Below are 26,426 nucleotides of genomic sequence, written 5' to 3'. Positions count from 1 at the left end.
AAGTAAATAAGTACAAGTCAGCTTAAGTGCTTAGTAAAAAGGTGGGTTTTTAATCGTTTTTTAAAGACAGCAAGAGACTCAGATGTTTGGACAGACAGAGGAAGTTCATTCCACCACTTGGGTGCTAGAACAGAGAAGAGCCTTGATGCTTGTCTTCCTTTAGTCCTGGGTGGAGGCTCAAGTCGAGCGAGACTAGTGGCTCGGAGGTTGCGTGGTACAGAGCGGGGTTTGATTAGACCACGAAGGTAACTTGGGGCTGGTCCATTTTTGGCTTTGTAGGCGAGCATTAGTGTTTTAAACTGAATGCGTGCAGCTACAGGAAGCCAGTGAAGAGAACGCAGCAGTGGGGTGATGTGGCAGTGTTTGGGCTGGTTAAAAACCAGACGGGCAGCTGCATTTTGAATGAGCTGCAAGGGTTTAATAGTGGACATGTCCGTATGATGACTTAAAATCCTGTCTATATAGAGAGCTCACTAGGTTTTCAGACAGACTCTATGTGTCAGTAACAGCATTTTTGTCTAAAAACTCTGTAGTCTTTTGACCCCAAAGGTGTGCTTATAAGTAGGCCAAACCAACACTGTGTTCGTAATAGGTAGTCACAGCTGTCAAATGACCAGCGTATAACACTTTTAGGTATAAGCAGGACAACTTGGCACAGCACTCCTAATGTTAAGGTCCTTGCTCAAGGGCGCAAGTGGAACCTGGCAGAGGTGGGGCTAGTACCAACAACTTTAAATCTACTAGTCGAGTAACTTAACTCTTGAGCTACCACGACCCCTGCAATCTTAGCTACATTCTGTATATAAAAGAATCAATGGTATAGGCGCTCAGGTGGTGCAGCGGTAAAACACGCTAGCGCACCAGAGCAGACATTTCAAACTCGTCGGTTCGAAACGCAGCTCTGCCATCCGGCAGGCTGGGCACCTACATGAACAACGATTGGCTGTTGTTCATACAGGGTGGAAGTCAGATATGGATTCATAATAACATGCACAGAGTCGAGAGATAATGTGTTGATCAGGGTGTGGCTCCCTGTACACAAGGCTGATCGGCATATGAACTCGCCTCGTGCAGGTGAAAAGATGCAGTCGGCTACTGCACACATATCGAAGGGGGCATGTGTCTCGCTCTCCTCAATCAGGGTGAGGATCGGCATCAGTGGAGAGGAAAAGAAATGCAATTGGGTAATTGGATACGCTAAAAAGACGGGAGAAAAGAGGAGAAAATGCATAAACAAACAAACAAAAAAGAATCAAAGGTATGAAGAGTGTATCACAGGGTGCATGTAATAATTCTCAGCATCTACTAAATGGTATGTTAAGATACTTCTCCACCAGTGGTAAGGTAGGTTACTGTTTTAAAACCCTTTATAGTAAGTAATATGTGCCACAGCCCTTCAGTAGTATTTTTACACCTAGAGAAGCTAGCTTTTTTTCAGTGGTGTTCAGCTGAACTGTAACACTGCATAATAGGCAGTTAAAAAGATGCTACGGTTGGCTTTATGTCAACCCCCATTCAGAAGGAGATTGCGCTATGGCTAACCTGAATTCTGAATTAACCGTTAGCCTTTCACAGGCCAGCACCTGGGCTTTTGCTCTGCATTAAAACCCTTCCTTTGCTAATAGCTGTCAAGAATGTCTCTGGGATTGCATCTCTAAAGGTCTTGACCTCAAAGGGCTCAGTCTTTTTATGTATGCTAAGACGCTGACATGACTAACGGGCAGACATGCCTCTTTTCCCCACTCTTGCTGCCCAGTAAAAACTAGCCAGTCTTGGTTTTCCACGCTCACTGAAGCAGAACCGTGAGCACCGCAGCGTCACAAAGGGAGGCCCGTCTCTAAGGCACAAAGCCTCTGGAGACAACAGGCACTGCGCTGATCTCTACCTTGCTTCTCTCCATTTCCCAGTCATCCACCTGCCTCCTTTTCTTACTCCGCCTCGCACCATATGAAGGGCTTGTGCACCGATTTCAGAAAAGGCAGCAGAGGAGAACGAGGGAGGGAAGAGGAGGAACTATTTATCATCTGAAAGCTTGAATTGTAGTGTTTTTCTTTTACTCTTACGAGAATTCTCCTTGACATTTTTTCTTTTTGAGGTAGACGAACAGATTGACTGCCAACGAGCCACCACAGCATGGTGGGAAAAATCCCAAAGCTTTTCCTTAATCTTTTCGTAGCATGATCTGTCTTTGAGAAGACCAGTTTCCCATGGTAACATTATGAAAATAAAAATTAATTACATTTTGCCTGGTTGACATCTGACAGAATTAAACACGGTGTATGTCAGGCAGTCAGAGGTGAGGGACAGAAAGAATGAGTAAGGGAAAACGCAGGCAAATAGGATTAGTCTGAGTCCAGGGGTGTTCCTTCTGGCCTGTGTGGATTTTTAATTAGTGTTAATTGGCCACAGAGGGAAATGACTTTACGAGAGTGTATGTGTATGTGTGTGTGTTGGAAAAGCGCTTCACTTCCCCTCTCTCTACCGTAGTGATGGTTGCTGTTTGTATGCTGGTTTAATCCCTGGTCAGGTCTGTATTGGTACACAGGTGGGTAGAGGGATTGAGCTTTCTGTCGCAAAGACACCTCACATCCTTTGGGTCATTTGCCCTACAGACCTCCCCTATACCACTCTTTCTCTTGCCCATCCTCCCTTCACATTAGCTCATTGCAATTAAACTTAGGCTATTGTGTCTTTTAAATAAAGCTCCAATACAAGGGTGTTCAGACTTTTCTTGTTAGGGGCCAGATGGACAGACCTACCAGAATACTAACAATTCCACTTCCTTTTAATTTGAGTGATAATTATCTATCTTTGACAGTGTTGTATAAACTAAGATTTTGCAGATTTCACTCATCAGTTTGTAATCCTAATGGGAAGATTTAAGACCTTTTTAAATTAAACGTACCCACTTATTTTTCCCAGCGCACCTGAAACCTTCTGCATTCACTGTCTAGTTTCGTTTCTTTGGAGCAGTCATGTTGATCCAAAAACTCGGAAACATAATGTTAAGACGGGGAGTGTTTTAGACTTGTTTCATGCGATAGCGACACCCAGATTTTAAACCTGTTCAATAATATTTCAAAAATACCTCACAAGAGAAATGGTAACAGGGCATTGTTTAAAAATCCCTGATTTAATAAGTACATAATTTGGGACATTTTGCCTTATGCCCAGTGGTGTATAAAGTACCTAAAGGCCATACTTGGGTAAAAGTACAAGTATCTTACCTGAATATTAGAATATTACTTGAGTAAAAGTCTAAAAGTATCTGATGTTTAATGTACTTAAGTATCTAAATTTTTGCTTATGCATTTTCTTCCCTTTTTCTTCCAATGTTTAGCATGTCCAACTGCCCAATTGCATCACTTTTCCTCTCCACTAATGCCGATCCCCGCTCTGATTGAGGAGAACGAAGCTACCCATGCCCCCTCCGACACGTGGGCAGCAGCCGTATGCATTTTCCCACCTGCACTAGGCGAGTGCTAATGCGGATCAGCCCTGTGTACAGAGAGACACACACTGATCAACGCACTCCTTCCCTGCCCCTGTGCAGGCACCATCAATCAGCCAGCAGAGGTCGCATCAGTTACGAGGAGACCCTTTTCGGCTTACCACCTCTATATGAACAACAGGCCAATCGCTGTTCATGTAGTCGCTCAGCCCAGCCGGATAGCAGAGCTAAGATTCAATACGATGTATTTGAGATCCCAGCTCCAGTGCACTAGCGTGTGTTTTACCGCTCCGCCACCAGAGTGGCTCACTGACCAGATGTTTAAGGGTGGTGGACCATTCTGAGCAGTCACATAAGCATGGCTCTCCATACGAGATAAAGGTCTGTGTGGGAACCCAACGCTGGCAGGTGATACACAGACTGGACATGTGTCAGAGGGCGTGTGGAGATCCGGCTCTCATTAAACATATCAGGGGTTGTGATTCACAATCAGGGATTGGAAATGATAAGACTGGAAGATAAAGGAGAAAAATAACTGCTAGATGCCCAAATGTAAAAGGAAACATCAAGGTTGCTTTTGTAGACCACTGATCCAGAGTGGAGCAGGAATAGGTTGGAATTGCACAATTATTTTGGCAAAATACGGACAAGTCACTACTGTATACGCTTTTAAAGACAGCTCTGTCCTTTGTTCTCTTGTTTTTGCTAAAGGGCAGAGCCAGGGATGATGCCCGTTCAGGGCAGACAATCAACCGGAAGTCGAGTGGACCTCCACTAAAGATATTTCACTATCTTTTCTGTTTGAATTTTGTAGTAAGCAATTACATCCCCGCCTTACCACAAATGACCCCCCTCCTTCCCATCTGTTTTCTCTCTTTAATCCTCACGTTTAGACTCTTCGCTCTATATTGCTCTTTCTCATTTCTCATTTTTTCCCTCAGCTTCTATCTCTTACTCACACACCATGAATCAGTGGATGGTACCTAATTACGTCTCTCTACTGGCCACCACCAGGCACTAAACACCAACACACACACACACAGAATTTAAAAGACACTCGCAGAATTTAAACACAGTACCACTCGGCGGTCAAAGCAAGAACATAATGTTCTCAGACACACAGTCAAACCTCTCACTGAGAACAGAAATAGAACAATCAGCCACCCACACTCCTATACACACAAAAACAAAAACACACATATGCACAAGAGCAGCACGGTACCGCTGAAACCATTTCACAAAGCACTTTCAGGTACCCCAAGACGTGTTTTAAAGAAAATCCTTTTGCTACGTTGCATACTAAACTAATTGATGTGAAGGCTTTTTAAAGAGAAGAGAGTTTCGGAACAAGATCAAACTGCAACGGGATAAAAAATAACCCCAAGGTAATATGTGCTTTAATAACACTGGTCAACAGAGATTTTGTTTCTTGAACACTTTTGGGTGTGTCTTAGGTGTTTTGAGCTGCTGATAACAAAAATCACCTCAGAATTTTCCTATCACGTACCATTTAATTGGTTCATGCCTCAAGGCTGTCTTGTTATACAGTGACAATGTCTATCCTTCAGTACCTGTTGGTATGCTGCACACATGAAGGAAACAGACCAGACGTGGAACTGTTGTTGAAACACATCAAGTACAGCAACTACAACTGAAACATCTAGAGATTTAGAGATTTAGAGTGGCACTGCTTCTTGGATTGCAGCTCAGATATACCAAGTATTGCTGCTTCATTTGCAATTGGGACAGCCATAAGAAGAATCATATTACACTAAAAAGTACTGTCCAAATCATCAGAATTTGACCCAATTTGGCACATAAACCACTTGTGGACCCCAAAAAAAAGATATTCACTTCACATAAAACTCGGGCTGATGAAAAATTTTGGAAAATCATTCCAGGATGTTGCTGAAAATTTTCTTTTGCAACTATCGACTGCCAAACTTCATCAAACTGGTTGACAACCTTCTTCAAGCTTACAAAGTGATGAAGTGCAGCGTCACTGAAAATTCATTCCCTGCATTGACATTTGGATTTCTTCCCTAATCTTGGTGCAGTAAGTGATGAGACATTGCCACAATGGAAAAATGTTACCAAGGCCACTGGAATCCATCAATGCTGTCTGACTATTGCTGGACACTAATACGAGATGCACCAGATGTTGAGTAGAAACAAAAATCAGCAGCAAAACACTTTTAGCTCAGTTGAACTAATGACAGGTATAAGATTTAAATGTGTTACAATCAGAAAAACTTAATCTCATGTTTCTCAAAATTTCTATGTGATACAGACAATCAGAAACTACATTTGTGTTCAGCTCAAATGGCTCTGTCAAAATCACCAAAAAAATTCAAGGGAACAGAACTTTGGCAAAAAATTGTTGTCCAGTGTAATCTGATAATGTGATCCTGAGCAGGGATGTGGTGGGTCCGGAGCTGCACTTACACACTTTTTGCTTGATGGAAATGCAGGCTGACCAGGGCACTAATTCACTGCAGTGTATCACACACTTATACATTTACATTAAAAGGCCGAAAGGTGTAAAGCACTCAATCCAACAACAGGTACGTTTGGGGAATGCATTTCTACCTCCTACATTAGGTGTATACACTGATCAGCCATAACATTAAAACCACCTCCTTGTTTCTACACTCACTGTCCATTTTATCAGCTCCACTTACCATACAGAAGCACTTTGTAGTTCTACAATTACTGACTGTAGTCCATCTGTTTCTTTACATACTTTTTTACCTCCTTTAACTATGTTCTTCAATGGTCAGGACCCCCACAGGACCACCACAGAGCAGGTATTATTTAGATGGTGGATCAGAGAGATCAGATCAGACAAAGCAGCGCTGCTGGAGTTTTTAAATACTGTCACTGTCCACTCTATTAGACACTCCTACCTAGTTGGTCCACCTTGTAGATGTAAAGTCAGAGACGATCGCTGATCTATTGCTGCTGTTTGAGTCGTTCATCTTCTAGACCATCAGTGGTCACAGGGCGCTGCCCACGGGATGCTGTTGGCTGGATATTTTTGGTTGGTGGACTATTCTCAGTCCAGCAGTGACACTGACACACTAACAACCACCATGTCAGTGTCACTGCAGTGCTGAGAATCATCCACCACCCAAATAATACCTGCTCTGTAGTGATCCTGGGAGAGTCCTGACCATTGAAGAACAGCATGGAAGGGGGGCGAACAAAGCATGCAGAGAAACAGATGGACTACAGTCAGTAATTGTAGAACTACAAAGTGCTTCTATATGGTAAGTGCAGCTGTTAAAATGGACAGTGAGTGTAGAAACAAGGAGGTGGTTTTAATGTTATGGCTGATCGGTGTACGTCCTCACTTTCCATATTGTAGATAATGTATTTCAGGTATGTGTATCACATATTTACTCTTGCTGATATGACATAGAACTGCACTGAAAATGCACGAGCTGAGGCAGCCAGTACCTCTGCCTCACTGAAGGGGGCGTGCATGAGCCCACGAGTTTATGCTATTTCTGTTGTTGCTTGTCTTCTACACGGAGATGGCAAGCGCTGATGGACCATGTATGCACTGCTGTACAGTTTATTTATAATGTTGCTTATTTATAACATCTGCTAAATGCTGTACATGTAAATGTAAATGACAGAACTCTCATCCCTCTGCTGCACATGCCCAAACTGTGTCAATCTCGTCTCCCTACATTCATCTCTAAAACATCCTACCTGTGCCTCTAATAAACACACTTCTCATCACTTGCAGCAAGAACCAGACCCCACACAAACTACCATGCTAATAAAAAAGCATATATCTATTTATCATTTATTAATTAGGATTTTAACATACATGTTTTACACACTTTAATTACAGAACAGGTAGTTACTTGTTACACGAGATTCATCTGTTCAAGTTTTTTAATGTCAAACACAGTCATGGAATTCCCCTCACTTGCATGTCTTTGGACTGCGGGAGGAAAGCGGAGCTCCAGAAGAAAACCAAGCAGACACAGAGAGAACATGCAAACTCCACACAGAAAGGGCCCAGACCGCCCCACCTGGGTAATGACAGTGCTACCCACCGAGCCACCGTGCCACCCCAAACAGATCATCAAAGAAAAATGAACAACACATAGTACCAGCTCCTCATGTTGGAGGAAAACCAGCATTATGCCTAAATCTTCATGACTCCAGATTAGGGCTGGCACCGATCCGATACTCTATATCAGTATTGGTACGATATTGGCCCAAATCACTGGATCAGATATCGGAAGGTAAAAAAAACGTGTAATCTGATCCGATACTGTTGCTTAATGTAAATAACACTTAATGTAAATAACACTTAATGTAAATAAGGCCATTGTTTGTGTGTAAAGCAAATAACACACGAAGATACGTTCCAACAGAGCGCCGTTTATTGCCAGCTCACTCTTGTTGACATCATTAACATGTGCCACTGATCTACAACTCATCTGCAACAGCCATTCAGAAATTAAAACACACTGATCTACTTAAACTTTTAGCATTTTAAAAAAATCATCTACTACTGCCACATCTAAAAACACTTTAAACACAATAAAAATCATCTACTACTGCCACATCTAAACACACTGTTTAAACACAATACAAATCATCTACTACTGCCACATCTAAACACACTGTTTAAACACAATAAAAATCATCTACTACTGCCACATCTAAACACACTGTTTAAACACAATAAAAATCATCTACTACTGCCACATCTAAACACACTGTTTAAACACAATAAAAATCATCTACTACTGCCACATCTAAAAACACTGTTTAAACACAATAAAAATCATCTACTACTGCCACATCTAAACACACTGTTTAAACACAATAAAAATCATCTACTACTGCCACATCTAAACACACTGTTTAAACACAATAAAAATCATCTACTACTGCCACATCTAAAAACACTGTTTAAACACAATAAAAATCATCTACTACTGCCACATCTAAAAACACTGTTTAAACACAATAAAAATCATCTACTACTGCCACATCTAAACACACTGTTTAAACACAATAAAAATCATCTACTACTGCCACATCTAAAAACACTGTTTAAACACAATAAAAATCATCTACTACTGCCACATCTAAACACACTGTTTAAACACAATAAAAATCGCTTTATAAATAATAAATCACTCACTTGAGATAAAGAACCTATCATGTCCCGGCTTGGAGATCTCTCACATCCTTAACGATTAATCCATTAGTGTTATGAAATAAAACAAACTACACCGTTTCCCGTTTAGCCACAGATGTCCTCTTCAAAATCCAGCAGGGTTTTTTAATAAGCGCGCTTTGGTTTTTAATAATCTGAAAACATGACAGAACTTTAATGAAAAATCTTACATCTGTGTCAATCTAATTGGTCCATCGTGTTTGATTGACATCCACATCTTCCAAGTGTAGACCCTTTGGACGACACGCCGTAAAGCGAGATGTGTCACGTGAACGACAGCTCAAACGTAAGTGAAACCAAAAATGCTGCTAAATGTTCTGTGTGTAAAAGAGAAAATAAAAACAGCAGTTGTGCATAAGTGTGATGTTGTAGGTTCTGTATTTATTCCTGTAGAATATTTGTTTCACAGTCTGAGTATTGTTATTTAGATAGCAAGTTTAACCATTGTGCATTGAGACATGTATTATTACTGCTTAGTTGTTTGAGAGGAGAAATGACGGTATCGGATTGGTATCGGTATCAACAGATACTCAATTTGCAGTATCGGTACCGGACATAAAAAAGTGGTATTGAGCCAGCCCTACTCCAAATCAAATGTAATTACAAAAGCAGAAGGTGTCTGATAAATGGCCATGCATAAAAAACAAATTGCACAGTGAATACCACACCCCAACAATTACTACTGAAATATGACTCACTCTTCCACCCCCTGAGAGATTCACAGATCTCCAGCAGGAATGATCTGAAAGTAATGAGTTTACCCAAAAACTCACAGAAGACATTTCCTACAGTGTGTGCACGTGTGTTCGGTTCAATCTAGCTGGATATACAGCAGCGTATGCACTCTCTCAGTCTCCACACAGCTAGGTAAAGAAAGGGGGCGGGGGGGTCATAAATTAGACAGGGAAATTACTGCTAAGTGTGCGAATAAACTAAAGTGCATTTGCTTCTGTAAACACTGTCTGACTACATAATTACTGAACGCACACTGGGGGGGGGGGGGGCAGGGGTTGTCGGAAGCAGGACTGAAACCAGAAGGAAGGAACAGAGCAGGCCAGGAGGCGACGGTAGCAGATAACAGACGTCGACTTACATCCGATTTCTACACTCCCAGTGGCCACTTTATTAGAAACCCTGTACTAAAACTGTGTAAAGCCCCTCTTTAATCTTATAACAGCCTCATTCCTCTGAGATTTTGGATCACACTGACATGATAGCATCATGTAATTGCTAATGATTTGGCAGCTGCATATTTATGATACAAATCACGTCCCAAAGGTGCGCTAAAGAATTTGTTTCTGGATCTGTTAATTAGGGAGGCCATGGAAGGAAAGTAAACTTATTGTTACGACATGTGCTTTATAACTTGCTCTATTACGTCTTTTATTTTACTGATTTAGTTTAGTAGCTTAGCAGGTAAAACTTCTATTTTGTATTATCTATTATATTATTGTATTTCTGATTATTTATGTGTATCATTATTATTTACTATATTATTTTATTCTAATTATATTTTTGTATCATAATTATTTTTGTATTATATATTTTTTTAAGTATTTATTTGCATTATAATTATTTATTGTATAATTATTTTTTATTGAATATTTATTTGTATTATTATTTATTGTATTATTCATTATAATTATTTTAAATTATTTGTATTATTATTTATTGAAATTTTTTAATATATATATATTTAATATATTTAATTATTTATGATTATTTATATGTATCATTCTTATTTGTTGTATTATATTTATTTATGATTATGCATTTGTATCATTATCATTTAATATATTATTTATTCAAATTATTTTTTATGATTATATATGTGTATAATAATTACTAATTTTATTATTTATTATATTAATTTATTTACAATTATTTGTATTATTATTATCTATTGTATTATGTATTATATATTTATAATTATTTGTATCATTATTATTTATTTTATTATTGATTATTTATTAATGATTATTTTTATCAGTATTATTATTTATTGTATTATTTATTATATGTTTATAACTATTTATTTGTGTCATTATTGATTATTTATTTATGATTATTTGTATCATTATTATTTACTGTATTATTGATTATTTATGATAATTTATTTGTATCATTAATATTTACTGTATTATTGATTATTTATTTATTTCATTATTATATAATGTTTGATCAGACTAAATATTGAGTTTGCTGTTTACACATGAAAGCCAGGGTTTGATCTACAGTACATTTACCTGCAGTGTAAGACTGTGAGGTGTTGTGTGCAGATGGCAATCACATGGCAGCAGTCAGGTGAACACTGAGTTACTACACAGGGTTAGGCAGCTTTTAAATGCTAAACGTTTTGAGCTTTGTTCACTGTGAGGCTGGGCACATATTGCAGATTACTGCAGCATTTATGTCTTTCACATGGTACACTGCAAAACCGCTTTCTGCTGGCTGTACCACTGAGCGCCAAGCTTGAAATTATAAACACTTTTGACAATATTGATGGTTTATTCACATGCAGTTTTATATGAAATGTGTTTTAGTTTAAAACAAGTAAGCTCTGGAACCATGGTCATTTGGAGATGTGAGAAGATAAAAAAAACAGCAAAAGAATAAAATGGATTCATGAAACCTCATTGTTTTGTTAAATTAAATCTTATAAAAGACATGACTAGTGATTCTAGGATAAGTAAACTTATTAAACCCATAAAATGCAAATCTGATATCCAGAATTCCCAATTTACTAGTCGTCAAGATTGAATTAAACAGTTCAGAGTTTTGTGAAAGTGTAAATCAGTTTCTCTTTGCCATGTCTGTATTGCACTTTTGTTTACATCATATAAAAAATGTGTCTTTTTGTTGGTGCTTTGAATAGTTCAGTGGCAAACTGGGTCAAAGGTTGGGTGCAGCGGCAAGCAGCAAAAAGTTAACATACAAGCGGCAACGCGGCATAGTCCCAACACCGCCCCACTCCATAGAAAACAATAGCACAGCAAAAAAGCGTAAAAGCGTTTTTCACATGTATGATGTTAATGCAGCTGTAGGATTGTTTGCTGAGATCACTTACATTTGGCTGGCAGGCCGTAGGCTCCGGTAATCTTGGCTTCCCCTGTTTGGCATCCTCCTAGCGTGGCACATTCCTTCCTCAGGAGAGGACCCGCACCACGATGGATGGCTCCATCCACTGCAGGGGTAGGATTATTAGAGCATTAGTAAGAAAACATGTCAGTTCAACCATCAGCAGAGAATGAGAAATAGGCTAATGCTAATGACACATCTGGCTCATGGGAGGAAACTGCATAAGAGCTTAGACATCAAGAGCTGCAGCTTGTAACACAGCTGTAAATGTAAAGCATTTAAACTCCTGCTGAGAGCTGGGAACCGCTGTTCTACTGCGCAGGTTGGGATGCTGAACAGAAATGTTGTATCCTGTTTTCTGTCTGAATTGAAAGCAGCATTTTAGTTCAAGGGCTCAGGGGCTTTTAACACCCCTACAACTTAAAGAGCGCTGCACTCTGAATTAAAAACAAATCAAGACACCGGGTGATAACAAGAAAAAGAAATGAAAGATGAGTGGGAATATACAGGAATAGCAGAAAAGGAGAGAAGTGGAAGTGAGGTGGCAGGGAAGAAATTCTCAACACAGAAACTGAAGCTTTTATCAGAAATGAGAGAGAAAAAAACATGAGCGTGAAGAAAGAAACAAGAAATGATGATGATGAGAATGTGGTGATGAAAGATGGCCAGGGGGAATAAACTCACTTCCTGTGTAATTGTAACATAAACGCACACTCTGATTAAATGCTGACTTCTTGTTAGTGGGTGTTAATTGGCTCTGCACTTACACGACTGGGGACCTGATAACATGGAAAAAAATAAACCTTACGGCACATGATCTTACACCAATTTTTTTCTGGAAACAAAGCCACACACACACACACACACACACACACACACACATGTCTGTCTGTATACACTCTCATTAATGACTACTCTCAATTTTTTCCCTGGACTCAACCGGCTTGGACTTAGAACCTCTGGTGTCAGTGAAAGAGCTGCTTTCATTGGCTGATTGGCCGGTAACTATAGCAACCATTAGTAGAAGTTTGATTGAATCAGAGACATCTGCCTGCTGGTATGACAAACCAACTCAAAACACATTGTTTAGCGTTCCCATTCTCTGTTTTATACACCAAAAAAGATCCAATACTACTCAATGACATCAGAAATAATGCCAAAAATAAATAGATAATAAATTATTAATAGATAAATAATAAATAAGTAATAAATACATAAATTAACAATAAATTAATAAATTATCAGGAACAGCTTCTTCCTCACCTTAATCACCTTGCTGAATACCACACTACACCGTTAACACCACTAACACCCTGGACTTTACACTGGACCTGTTATTTATCATAATTTAGTATATTTATCATTTGCACCTGCACTTTACATAAACTGTCTATCTTACACATATCTGCACAATTATATACTCATTAAGACCTTATGTATAGGTATTTATTTTACATATAATTATTATTATTGTATATACCTGGTTATTTCCATTATTATTATTATTATTATTATTATTATTATACATACCTGGTTATTATTATTATTATTAATATTATTATTATTATTATTATTATTATTATTATTATACATACCTGGTTATTATTATTATTATTATTATTATACATACCTGGTTATTATTATTATTATTAATATTATTATTATTATTATTATTATTATTATTATTATACATACCTGGTTATTATTATTATTATTATTATTATACATACCTGGTTATTTCCATTATATTATTATTATTATTATTATTATTATAATAAATGGTTATTTCTATTATATTATTATTATTATACATGACTGGTTATTTCCATTTTATTATTATTATTATACATGACTGGTTATTTCCATTATATTATTATTATTATTATTATACATTGTTTTTTCCATTATTATTATTATTATTATTATTGTACACACCTGGTTATTTCCATTATATTTTTTATTTTTATTTTATTAAACTATTATTAAGTTTACTGATGTTCTTTGTTGTTTGCTACTATTTGCACTTCTGGTGGATGCTAGTTGAATCTATCCATCTACCAATCCTAAATAATTTGAAAAAAAAAATCATGAATGACAAGCCCGTGGGGCAAGTTAATCCGACTACTCAGCAATTACTTTTCCAAAAATGAAACAAAAGCAACTGCCGACTAATCGTCGATACTAAGCTTTCTAAAAACCTAATTTTATGTTACTACACTTTATGTTACTACATTTTATGTTATCTGACACTTCTCATTCCTAATTCTCTAAAGCTGGGAGGTTAGTTACGATAACTTAGCAACAGGGATGCAGTCTAACATAGGTATGGCTGACATTTGTATGGTACTAAGGAAAGTTACTGACAACGTCCACAACACACATTAAACTAGGCAACACAGAGTTAAAACAAGTGACTAATCTCTGAATCAACAGAGGCTTTGGAGAACCATCTATAATAAAACTCTGAAAGCCAGAAGGTTACCATAAAAAGCACTGATTCTATGGGGGCTTTGTGTGACATAAGAAAATCTGGAAATGATGTGAGAAAGTCATAAAGGTTAATGCCCAATTGCGCAATAGCCACCATTGTCCAACAGTTAGAGATCATAATTGGCATTGATCTCTAAACGGGAGGGATGGCTTTCCTATCCTTTCCATCAGAGTGATACTAACTGAGCTTGACCCTAGTAAGCTCATGTGTATGGAAAAGGTCAGGGAACATCTACAAAAGGCTGTACCACAACCAGTCGCTCAGAAAGAGATAGTGGTTTGGTTTTCTAACAGACTGGTATACTTTTCATTTCTTGCTTTATGATGGATTGGCCTAGACCTGGAACCACAGACTGCTGTCAGAAAAAAAGATGCTGTCACTGGTTGATTGGCCGGTCACCATGGCAGCCATTACTAGAGGTTTAATTAGACCAGGAACATCTGTTTACTGGAGCCCCAATTCCCCTTGAAACGCTCCCTCCAGATTTCCCCTCCTCTTCCTAATCACAGATGTAGATATTTTAGATTACTTATTTTGATAGACGGCTACATGTTATATAATTTCTGGCATAATCATGTTTACTAAGCAGAGTGATGATGTTTGCTTAACATGAAGTGATGTATTATTACAGCAAGGTGATATTTCACATCAAGAAAACAATATTCAGAATAATTAGTTGATTAAAACAGTAATTAATACACTGTGAACTTATAAACATGAGAGGACCAAGGGCAATGTAACAGATACAAGTTTTAAACCAACCAATGCAAAACAAACCCAACTAATTAGAAAAACTTATAAACACAATATTCAGATAATATCACAAGCACTAGTTTATTATAAACTCTGCATCTAGCAACATAGGCCAAGGAGAGCCACAGACTAACAACCACCCACCCACTCCAAAACATGATGTTGCCAGCTGCTTCTTTACTCCAGCCATCAGCGGATTCTCACAGAGAGCCTTACTGCATATGGAGAGTCACACGATGAGTGTTTTGACTCTCACAATGTACCCGACATGTCATTATGGAGTGACAAAAACTTGGCCGGGTGGCACAGCAGTAAAAACACACGCTAGCACACCGGAACTGGGATCTCGAATACATTGTATCGAATCTCAGCTCTGCCATCCGGCTGGGCTGAGCGGCCACATGAACAACGATTGGCCTGTTGTTCATATAGGGGTGGGGTAGTAGTAAGCCGGATATGGGTTTCCTCATAACTGATGAAACTACTACCTCTGCTGGCTGATTGATGGCGCCTGCACAGGGGCGGGGAAGAAGTGCGCTGTGTCAGGGTGTGTCTCTCCGTGCACAGGGCTGATCCGCATTAGCACTCGCCTAGTGCAGGTGAAAAGATGCATACGGCTGCTGCCCATGTGTCAGAGGGGGCGTGGGTTAGCTTTGTTCTCCTCAAATCAGAGCGGGGATTGACATTAGTGCAAAGGAAGCGTGATGCAATCGGGCAATTGAACGCACTAAAGTCAAGAGAAAAAGGGGAGAAAATGCATGAACAAAATATAAACTATGTTGTTTACAAAGTGTACAATATTAAAATATATACAAACTCATTTACCAGAAAGTTGGGACATTTGGTAAAATGCAACAAAACAAGAATCTGTGATTTGTTAATTCTTGTCAACGGCCAAAAGTACAAAAAGATTTCCAATGTATTCACTGATCAACTTGGTATTTTGTAAATGTAAACACATTTACAATGTGATACCATTAAAAAGTATAATTAAAGAAGAGGTGATGTAATATAGTGGTAAACATTCCACTTTAAAAATAAAAAAAGGTATTTTTTTGTTTATGCATTTTCTCACCTTTTTTTTACCAACTTTTAGCGTATCCAATTACCCAATTGCATTATGCTTCCTCTCTACTAATGCTGATCCCCATCTTGATTGAGGAAAGCAAGACTTACATACGCCCCCTCCGACACGTGTGCAGTAGCCGAGTGCATCTTTTCACTTGCCCAAGACGAGTTCATATGCGAATCAGCTTTGTTTATGGAGAGCCACATCCTGATCAACACATTATTCCTCGACTCTGTGCAGGCGCCATCAATTAGCCAGCAGAGATCGTAATTGCCTCAGTTATGAGGTCCCGGTCCGGCTTCCACCCTGTATGAACAACAGCCAATCGTTGTTCATGTAGGCTCCCAGCCCAGCCGGATGGCGGAGCTGAGTTTTGAACTCTCAGCTCTGGTGTGCTAGTGTGTGCACCTGAGTGCACAAATAAAGGTTTTAGAGAATGAACAAATCACAAATTACTGTTTGTACAAAATCACCAAGGAGTTTAGGTGGTGCAGCATTTTAAGCACACTGTTGAGACCTGGGTTTGAATTTTAGCAGTGCTATTGGCTGACAGGGCATCTACTGGCTATGTCTGAGATGGGGGGAATGGACAAAGCCCTGCAATGGATTGCATTCAGTGCTTTCTGGTTTGTTTGTTTGTTTATTTGAATTTTAACGTCATGTTTTACACTTTGGTCACATTCATGACAGAAACGGTAGTTACTCATTACACAAGATTCATCAGTTCACAAGGTTATATTGAACACGTCATGGACAATTTGGTATCTCCAATTTACCTCACTTGCATGTCTTTGGACTGTGGGTGGAACCCTAGAGGAAACCCACGCAGACACGAGGAGAACATGCAAACTCCACATAGAAAGAACCCGGACCGCTCCATCTGGGGATTAAACCCAGGACCTATTTGCTGTGAGGCGACATTGGTACCCACTCAGCCACCATGCCGCCCCAGTGCTTTCTGGAGGAAACCTGACTAGAATAAAGATGGATAAAAAGGAAAAAAATAAATGACAACAAAATCTCCCAACTATTGCACCAATGGGATGTGTACATACACACGATAATTACATATACATAGTAATAATATTAACAATATAATAGGGCACCAAGTATAATGTATGTGTAGGAAATGCAAATACAATTATTCACAAAGGACGGAAAAAACATTTAACGACCCCTTCATTTATGCTAAGCTACGTGCTACCTCAGCGACAATGGCCATTTCTTATCCTTAACTTTCTCTCGTTATCTCTTCCCTGCTTAATGCTGAGAATCTCTCTTGTGCTGCATAGTCTGTCCCTGGCTAATTATCACCCAGGTTCAGCAGCCTTAACAAAGCTCGAGAGTGGTGAACACAAAGAGGGGGGGGGGGGGGGGGCTGTGAGAAAGAGAGGGTGGCGTGAACTGGAGAGAGCAAGGTGTGATAGAGAGAGGGTTAGAATATTGCAGAACAATGGAGAGACAACTAAAGAGATAAAAGTGTGTTTGAAAGAGTGACAGTGAAATGAGGAAGAATGCAGGCTACATGTGTGAGGGAAGAAGAGGAGGAATGGTCGATGCAGAAAGTGTTACCGAGTCGCGGAGAGACAAGAGACGAGTTCGGAAAATGTGACAAAACAGAGAGGAAAATAAGGAGATAGGAGAGTTGGGAAACGTGGTAGAGATGAGAGAGGAGGTCAAGGTGTGTGTAGAGAAAAATTACAAAACAAGAGGAAAAGTGGGATAGAGAGAAGTTTAAAGAACAATGGAAATGGGGGGAAAGAAACACATACACTGATCAGTCATAGCATTAAAACCACCTCCTTGTTTCTACACCCACTGTCCATTTTATCAGCTCCACTTACCATATAGAAGCACTTTGTAGTTCTAAAATTACTGACTGTAGTCCATCTATTTTTCTACATACTATTTTTTAGCCTGCTTTCACCCTGTTCTTCAATGGTCAGGACCCCCACAGGACCACTACAGAGTAGGTATTATTTGGGTGGTGGATCATTCTCAGCACTGCAGTTACAAAGTGTGTGTTGTGCTGGTATGAGTGGATCAGACACAGCAGCACTGCTGGAGTTTTTAAATACAGTGTCCACTCACTGTCCACTCTATTAGACACTCCTACCTAGTTGGTCCACCTTGTAGATGTAAAGTCAGAGACGATCGCTCATCTATTGCTGCTGTTTGAGTTGGTCATCTTCTAGACCTTCTAGACATCAGTGGTCACAGGACACTGCTTACGGGGTGCTGTTGGCTGGATATTTTTGGTTGGTGGACTATTCTCAGTCCAGCAGTGACAGTGAGGTGTTTAAAAACTCCAGCAGCATTGCTGTGTCTTATTCACTCATACCAGCACAACACACCACCACCATGTCAGTGTCACTGCAGTGCTGAGAATGATCCACCACCTAAATAATACCTGCTCTGTGGCGGTCCTGTGGGAGTCCTGACCATTGAAGAGTGTAGAGTGTGAGTGTAGAAACAAGGAGGTGATTTTAATGTTATGGCTGATCGGTGTATATTGAAACACTGACTGTAAAATGAAAAGAAAGCCAAGATGGTGTGGTCTGGGGTTAAAAAGAGAGGAAGGAGAAATGACAGAAATGACAGAGGAAAGTGTGTATTGAGGGTGAGAGTGTACAAAGAATATAATGAAGGTGTGATGAGTGTTCCAGAACAATGGAGAAACAAGCTGGGATGAATAAGGAAAAGTGCTTGTAAGAGTAATGAAAAGTGAATAACAAACAAGTGCACGGAAACCATGATTCAAATTACGGATTACTTAATTACTACCTGGACCCCCCAAAAAGAGGTAAAAACAACAGTTAAGGGGGTCTTTGATCAGGGTGTGGCTTTCTGTACACAAAGCTGATCCACATATGAACTCGCCTCGTGCAGGTGAAAAGATTTAGTCGGCTACTGAACACGTGTCGGAAGGGGCGTGTGTCAGTCTCGGCTCTCCTCAACCAGGGTGGAGATCAACATCAGTAGAGATGTCAAAAGTGTTTTATTCTTGTCTGCAGAGAAGGATCGCACTGATAAAGTCTCACATAGAAACTCGGAGGATGTGATAAGAAGGAAGGAAAATAATCACCTCTTATACTCCCATCAGTGACCTTGTAGGACAGTGGAAGATTCCACTGTTAACAGAGATTTCTAAGCTAGAACAAAGGAACTGGTCTAAACCAGCTAGAACTGGGTTTTGCAGGTCATACCACATAATTGATGCACTTCTTGTCACATACATTCCACTGTAACACGATTCTCGAAATACTGGAATATGACTACCATCATGCCCTAAGCATATCTACACATTCTGAGTAATATTTGTGCTGGTGAGTGAAGAAGGCAAAAGGCAACCGGGGTAGCAAGAATACATGCATGGATGGATACATGAATGAATGAATTATGGAGAAGGGGAGGGTAAAATAGAGCCGGATAACATGGTGGCAATAAAAGACAATGAGGTTTAAAAGGAGGCGTTAATGGTCAGGATGAAATCATTTGCATTTGCCTTCAGAGTTTGGCTTTGTGTTTTAGAGACTGCATAAACTCCACATCAATACAACAAAGTGCAGCTCTGCATTTGTCTTCCTGTGTGTGTGTGTGTGTGTGTGTGTGTTACTTCTGATAAGTTGGAATTTGAAGTCTAGATTTATCACTGGTATTGATTACCTCACAGTCAGGCACTTAACACAGGCACACACACACACACCTGTAAAAATCCAAGCCTGTTCACACACAAACACACACACACAGACACACACACAATGACCCTAACCTACTGAGTCAACACAATAGGAAATTACAGTTTTTGGCACAGCTCACCACTACATACCACACATGCACTGACCTCTTTTAGGGCCAAAAGTATGTGCCCCCTTCTGAAACCACCACTTTTCAGCTCTAATAGCCTCAATACCACTTTTTCATGTCCGATACCGATACTGCAAATTGAGTATCTGCCGATACCGATACCAATCCGATACCGTAATTTCTCCTCTTAAAACAACTAAGCAGTAATAATACATGTCTCAATGCACAATGGTTAAACTTGCTATCTAAATAACAATGCTCAGACTGTGAAACAAATATTCTACAGGAATAAATACAGAACCTACAACATCACACTTATGCAAAACTGCTGTTTTTATTGTAACTTTTACACACAGAACATTTAGCAGCATTTTTGGCTTGTTTAACCAAAGTGACTACAATTAGAAGATGTGGATGTCAATCAAACGCGATGGACCAATTAGAATTGACGCAGTGTTTGGTTGAGATTTTCTGTTAAAGTTCTGTCACGTTTTTAGATTATTAAAAACCAAAGCACGCTTATTAAAAAACCCTACTGGATTTTGAGGAGGACATCTGTGGCTAAACGGGAAACGGTGTAGTTTGTTTTATTTCATAACACTAATGGGTTAATCATTGAGGATGTGAGAGATCTCCAAGACGGGATAAGATCTTTATCTCAGGTGAGCGATTTTCCAGAAAGCAGTTCCACTCCTCCAGATTTGAAATGCATGTGCTTCTCCAGCTCCTGTACTGAAAGTATTGCAAATCAAGTACAAATGATTTGTCATGAATGTAAATAGCACTTGGCAATCCAGTTCTGTGAGATTATATAGCTAACCTCTTCATGGCTGAGCTATTTAACTGCCAGGGTTAAACTGGAATCCAGGGATCAAATCCAAAGCGTGCTATCAGCCAGTTGGGTGTATATTTACAGACATGATGGGCTATATCTGGAGGTGAAAGGATGAAGATCTGTGTTGAGTCTTCAGGGGCGTCCCCAAGTTTGGCCCATCCACCAGGTTAGACCTCAGACAAACCGCCCCATGTTGGGCGGAAAATTGTGGTGGAAAAACCTTTAATGAAATACCTTAGAGACTGGATTATGAGTAGAAAAGTGTTTTATTCTTGTCTGCAGAGAAGGATTGAACTGACAAAGTTTCACAGAAAAACTCTGAGAATGTGATAAAAGGGAAATAAAATAATCACCCCTTATACTCCCATCAGTGACCTTGTAGGACAGTGAAAGATTCCATCGTTAACAGAGATTATAAATAGCATTTGGCAATCAAGTTCTGTGAGATTATATAGCTAATCTCTTCATGGCTGAGCTATTTAACTGCCAGGGTGTTCGAGTGGAGCAGTGGTAAACTGGAATCCAGGGTTCGAATCCAAAGCGGTGCTATCGGCCATTGTGCTATTGGGTGTATACTTACAGACATGATTGGCTGTAGGGGATGGTTAAGGCCGTACAATGCACTTGCATCCTGTGTTACTGCATTTCGCCTAGTGATTCCAACCAGCCCCACTGTGACCCTGACAGGGATAAAGCGAAGTAAAATAACTTATTTTCATTTTATCTGCCAATGTTTATCTATGGATAGTGCACAGCTGTATGCTTGATTTCATGCAGCTGTAGCTATAACTGTCAAATCCTCCAGTTTATAGGATTTGGGTTATAGCGTTGAATGTCAAGGTCCTTCTGACATCTCCGAAACCTTGAATAATATTAATACTTAAATCATTTTGACAGTTAAAGGTCTTATCAATCTGTGCTAAAGGTAATAATCATATGTTGTACATAAATATTTACAGTCAGTTTTACCTGCATTACTCTTGTTTATACAGAACATAAATGACTGCATTCTGCAAAGCTCTTGAGAAATGATGAACTGCAGAACTCCTGCTAAGAACAAACAAGTTGCACTCAGATACTTGGCCACCAAATTTACAGTCCCCGCTGCTCCTGAAAAGGCTGTTAATATTCATTTTTGGATTGTAAAATTTAGTATTCAAATATTGCTCGACACAGAAAATAATGTAGAAACGAATGTCAGACAGACCGAGAGATGTGAATATATCCTTTAGGGTTTAGTCTCAGTTCAGAAATAAAATTAGTTGTGTATACTGCCATGGCTTGACATTTGAACATAAGGCATCGGGGACAGCAGTAAGTAATGCAGGATCTGTTCAGGCTCTACCATCTGATATGGCATCTTCTAGAACTGTGAATTTTTTTGACTTCCATTAATCTGCTAAATTGAACATGCTCCTATTTCCAGACAAATGTCACAATCTCCTTCACAAAACACAACAAAATAAAAGTACAGAAAACAAAATACAGGGCAGTAAAAAGAATGTAATCGACTGCTGATTTACTCTAGCTGTGTATGTCACACAGTTTAACATCTTTGGACAAAATGTCCTATAACAACATAAAAAAACATAAAAAATTGATGATTGTTTTCTCTACTAATACAAAAAGTTATCCAGTTATCCACAAACTGGCCCTGTGTGGGAAAAATTTGGGAAAATTGATTTGGCCAGACATGAAGACCAGAATGACTTTGATAAGAGCCAGATTGTTATGGCCAGATGACAAGGGGTGCTTACAGGCAGCTTTGGTGACTACCATTTGACAGTGGCCCAAAAAGGGACAAGCCACAAATTGCAGACAGGTTGTTGGGCAGCCAAGATTCATTGACACCAGAGGAGATAAAGGTTATGGTGTCTAGTACAGACCAACAGAAGGGTTACTGTGGCTCAGACTGCAGATAATTTTAATTCTGGTAATGAGGTGAATGTGTAGTTGTAGGCTAGTAAAAGTGTCCATGGTAACTCATCCATCAACCCACCATCAAAAGCGCCTACATTAGTTAACCAAGCAACAAATTAACCAAAATAAACTGATAATTGCATTAAATTAGACTAGACACGCCCTGTCCTGGTTACTGCCAGAGCTGTTGAATACATCCAGCAACATAAAGTAAGCTACAGCAATAGCAGTAAACAAAACTTTTGAGATCTGGTCATGTTAAAATAGCACAGCATCCCACATTACACCAATAAGACAACACATTAGGACCATGCCCTAAAAATGGAAATGTGCATAGCAATGCTTATTTTGTACAACCGTGCATGTCACAGTTAGGAACATTAAATGTTGAGCTGATGGTAGTTACTGATGGTACACGTATTAAATGCAGCTAATTTGGTCAGACATAAAGACCAGAATGACTTTGATAAGGGCCAAATCGTTATGGCCAGATGACTGCGTTGAAGTATCTCCGAATTAACAAAGGGGTGCTCATGGGCAGCTTTGGTGACTACCATTTGACAGTGGCCCAAGAAGGGACAAGCCACAAATTGCAGACAGGTTGTTGGGCAGCCAAGATTCATTGACACCAGAGGACATAAAGGTTATGGTGTCTGGTACAGACCAACAGAAGGGCTACTGTGGCTCAGACTGCAGATCATTTTAATTCTGGTAATGAGGTGAATGTATAGTTGTAGGCTAGTAAAAGTGTCCATGGTAACTTCTGTCCACCATCAAAAGCACCTACATTAGTTAGCTGAGGCAATGCCGCTGGGTGTTAAGCCCAGACTTTTTTTCATCCCAAAGGTGTTAGATAGGGTTGATTTGAGGACATAACTTCCATCTAACTTCTTCTAAGCCACTCTTTGGGATTTTTCTATACTGGAACTAAGGGTCCTAAAAGCATCACTAACATTGGCAGTTTTTTGTTGTTGTTCTTCTTGTTTATAAGCAAAATGGGAGATGATGATTCATAACACCACAAAAAGCATTGCCACTCTTTCAGATTTGAAATGCACGTGCAGTTAAAATGCAGGTGAATGTGTAGTTGTAGGCCAGTGAAAGTGTCCATGCATTCTTACAGTGGGCACACAGACATTGGAACTAGACATCTGAGCAAAGATGGACTGGTCCGAAAAATCCCGTTTTCTCCAAGATTATGTGGATGGCCAGGCGTGTGCATTATTTACCCACAGAAGAAAGACACCAAGATGCGCTGTATGATGACCCGCTTTGCAATGTACACAAGTTGAAAGACCTGCCAGTAATGACCTGGTACCAGATACCAAAAAATAACCTTTCATATGGGTCAAAGGGGTTTAACAGCATATTAGTGGGTGGTCCTGATGTGTCGGCTTGTCAGTGCAAAAGCATTTTACAAACATGGTGGTGGTAGAAGAAGATAGAAGAAGATATCCTTTATTTGTCATATATACATATACAGTTGTACAGTACAATGAAATTTTTTCTTCGCATGTCCCAGCTTGTTTGAAAGCTGGGGTCAGAGCGCAGGGTCAGCCACCTTATGGCGCCCCTGGAGCAGACAGGGTCTTGCTCAAGGACCCAACAGTGGCTGCATAGCAGAGCCTGAATTTGAACTGCCAATCTTCCGGTTGATAGCCCAAAGCTCTACCCACTAGGTTACCACTGTCCCGTAATATGTAATATGATGGTGTGATAATGCTTTGCTGCTTCAGAGCCTGAAAGACCAAACAAATAAAACCATGATTACTGTGCTCAAGCTCGACTGACTTATAAGGCAACTATCCAAAACACAAGGACAGGTTCACCTTGAAGGAAGGACTATACCATACCATTTACATCATTTTCATACCTCTTAAACTACTCAGTGACTCTTTGCACCTTGTGGATGTTTGTTACCTTGGAAGACCACTAACACCAGGTTAGGTGTGTTCCAACATTTTGATCAATACTGCAGTTAACAGGTTCTCTAAAACAGTTAAAAACGGATACAGGATACAGAAGACAAATGAGCAAAAGTTTATATCTGAAGCACTAGCTCCATCCCTCATATCACATGAAGAGTTGCCTCCCATACCCGGAGGTACATAATAGATAATTCCCCTTTTAAAAAAAAATTACCTTTAGACAATAAAATAGTTCTTAACCATAAATGTATTTAACCATAGTTTAAATACTAAAGGGTTCAGACTAAAATGTAATAAATGTCTTAGTGCACCCCAAAAGAGTTCTGTCCCCTAGTTTAAAGAACACTGTTTTTAATTTGTTTTAGCAAAAATAATCAGACTTTTTATTTACTCCCCAACCTCTCTCTTTTCATGCATGCTGAATAAGGTGTGGTGCAATTAATATTTTATATATTTTTTCCTTTAATATTATTTGAATATAGTCACTCAAGTGGCGCGGCGGTAAAAATACGCGCTAGCACACCAGAGCTGGGATCTCAAATACATCGTATCGAGTCTCAGCTCTGCCTGCCGGCTGGGCTGAGCAGCCACATGAACAGCGATTGGCCTGTTGTTCGTATAGGGGTGTGGTATTAAGCCGGATAGGGACTCTCTCATAACTGATGCAACTACAACCTCTGCTGGCTGATTGATGCCGTCTGCACAGAGACGGGGGAAAAAAGCGTTAATCAGAGTGTGTCTCTCCATACACAGAGCTGATCCGCAGCTGATCTCGTCTAGTGTGGGTGACAAAATGCATACGGCTGCTGCCCACAAGTAGGAGGGGGCGTGGGTTAGCTTCGTTCTCCTTGATCAGAGCCAGGGCCGGCATTAGTGGAGAGGAAGCATGACGCAATCGGGCAATTGGACGCGCTAAAAGTCAGGGGACTTTTGTATTATTTGAATATTACAGATTTTTTATCTGTATAATTATGGTTCGTCATCGCAAACTAGACTTGACACAGTTTTCATGCCGGGTGGCCCTCCTGACACAACCCCCCCGTTTCTATCTGGGCTTGGGACCAGCACTGAGAGCACTGAAAGTGCACCTCCCAACGGCTATGCTGTTTGTGTCAACAACCCTCCCCCACACACAAACACACCATTCAGATATTTAGCTGATCATGTCCATGCAGACGTCCGAAAGGCTGATAACTCCGCTGTCAAACCCTGTCTCCAGATCTCAGCAGTAGTAGACTAGCATACTTTACTGCTGCACCAGCCAGACATAATACAGAATTAATATTTAAAAATTATGCTTCCCTCAAGAGATGAATAGCATGTGACCTTAGTCAACCTTCCACTTTCATTAGTACCAAAGCACCCACTTACACCTGTAATGTACTGCAATTATACTACGACAAAATGAACGATTCATTATCATCATTATTTAATAACAGATACACGAACAACTGATACTTATTTGTAAAATTATTAATTATATTGTGCAATGGCATCATGGGAACATTTAGTGGAAAATATACTGTATGAACTAGCTTTGATTTCTATAAGCATCACAACATATTTTTGATTTGGAAGAAAAATGACTTTATTAAAGGCTGTCGGTTTCAAAAACCATTTCAAAAAAATTATAATAATAACACAATTACATCTGTGATGAGACAGCTGCTGGTACGAGGCAGGCCTCAACTGGTCAGTAGTACCTCGCTAGCCCTAGCAGCAGCATTCTGCTGCCAGAAGGCTTGGTTTCCCATAAACATACATTCAAATCTGCATAATTATGTCTTTGGTCTCTATGTATTTGTTTCATTATATTCAGTATTTCTCCACTGATTTGATTTGGGCCATGCTATAAATTTGCAGTCTGGGCCACTTTGTTAAATTT

At 39.5% G+C, this 26,426-nt stretch overlaps 1 protein-coding gene across 2 annotated transcripts in view; it reads right to left on the bottom strand.

The window, feature by feature from the left end:
* Positions 1–26,426, bottom strand: part of macrod1 (mono-ADP ribosylhydrolase 1) — a 167,286-nt gene that overhangs the window by 37,956 nt on the left and 102,904 nt on the right. For both annotated transcript variants that reach the window (XM_063000672.1, XM_063000670.1), the window contains exon 5: positions 11,728–11,844. In XM_063000672.1, the coding sequence (XP_062856742.1) occupies positions 11,728–11,844 (117 nt within the window). The remainder of the gene's footprint in view (positions 1–11,727; positions 11,845–26,426) is intronic.

Source organism: Trichomycterus rosablanca, chromosome 8, assembly GCF_030014385.1.
Source record: "Trichomycterus rosablanca isolate fTriRos1 chromosome 8, fTriRos1.hap1, whole genome shotgun sequence".
In the NCBI taxonomy this organism is placed as follows: Eukaryota; Metazoa; Chordata; class Actinopteri; order Siluriformes; family Trichomycteridae; genus Trichomycterus; species Trichomycterus rosablanca.
The sequence above is the reverse complement of the archived record's forward strand: the minus strand, read 5'-3'. Positions and strand labels throughout refer to the sequence as shown.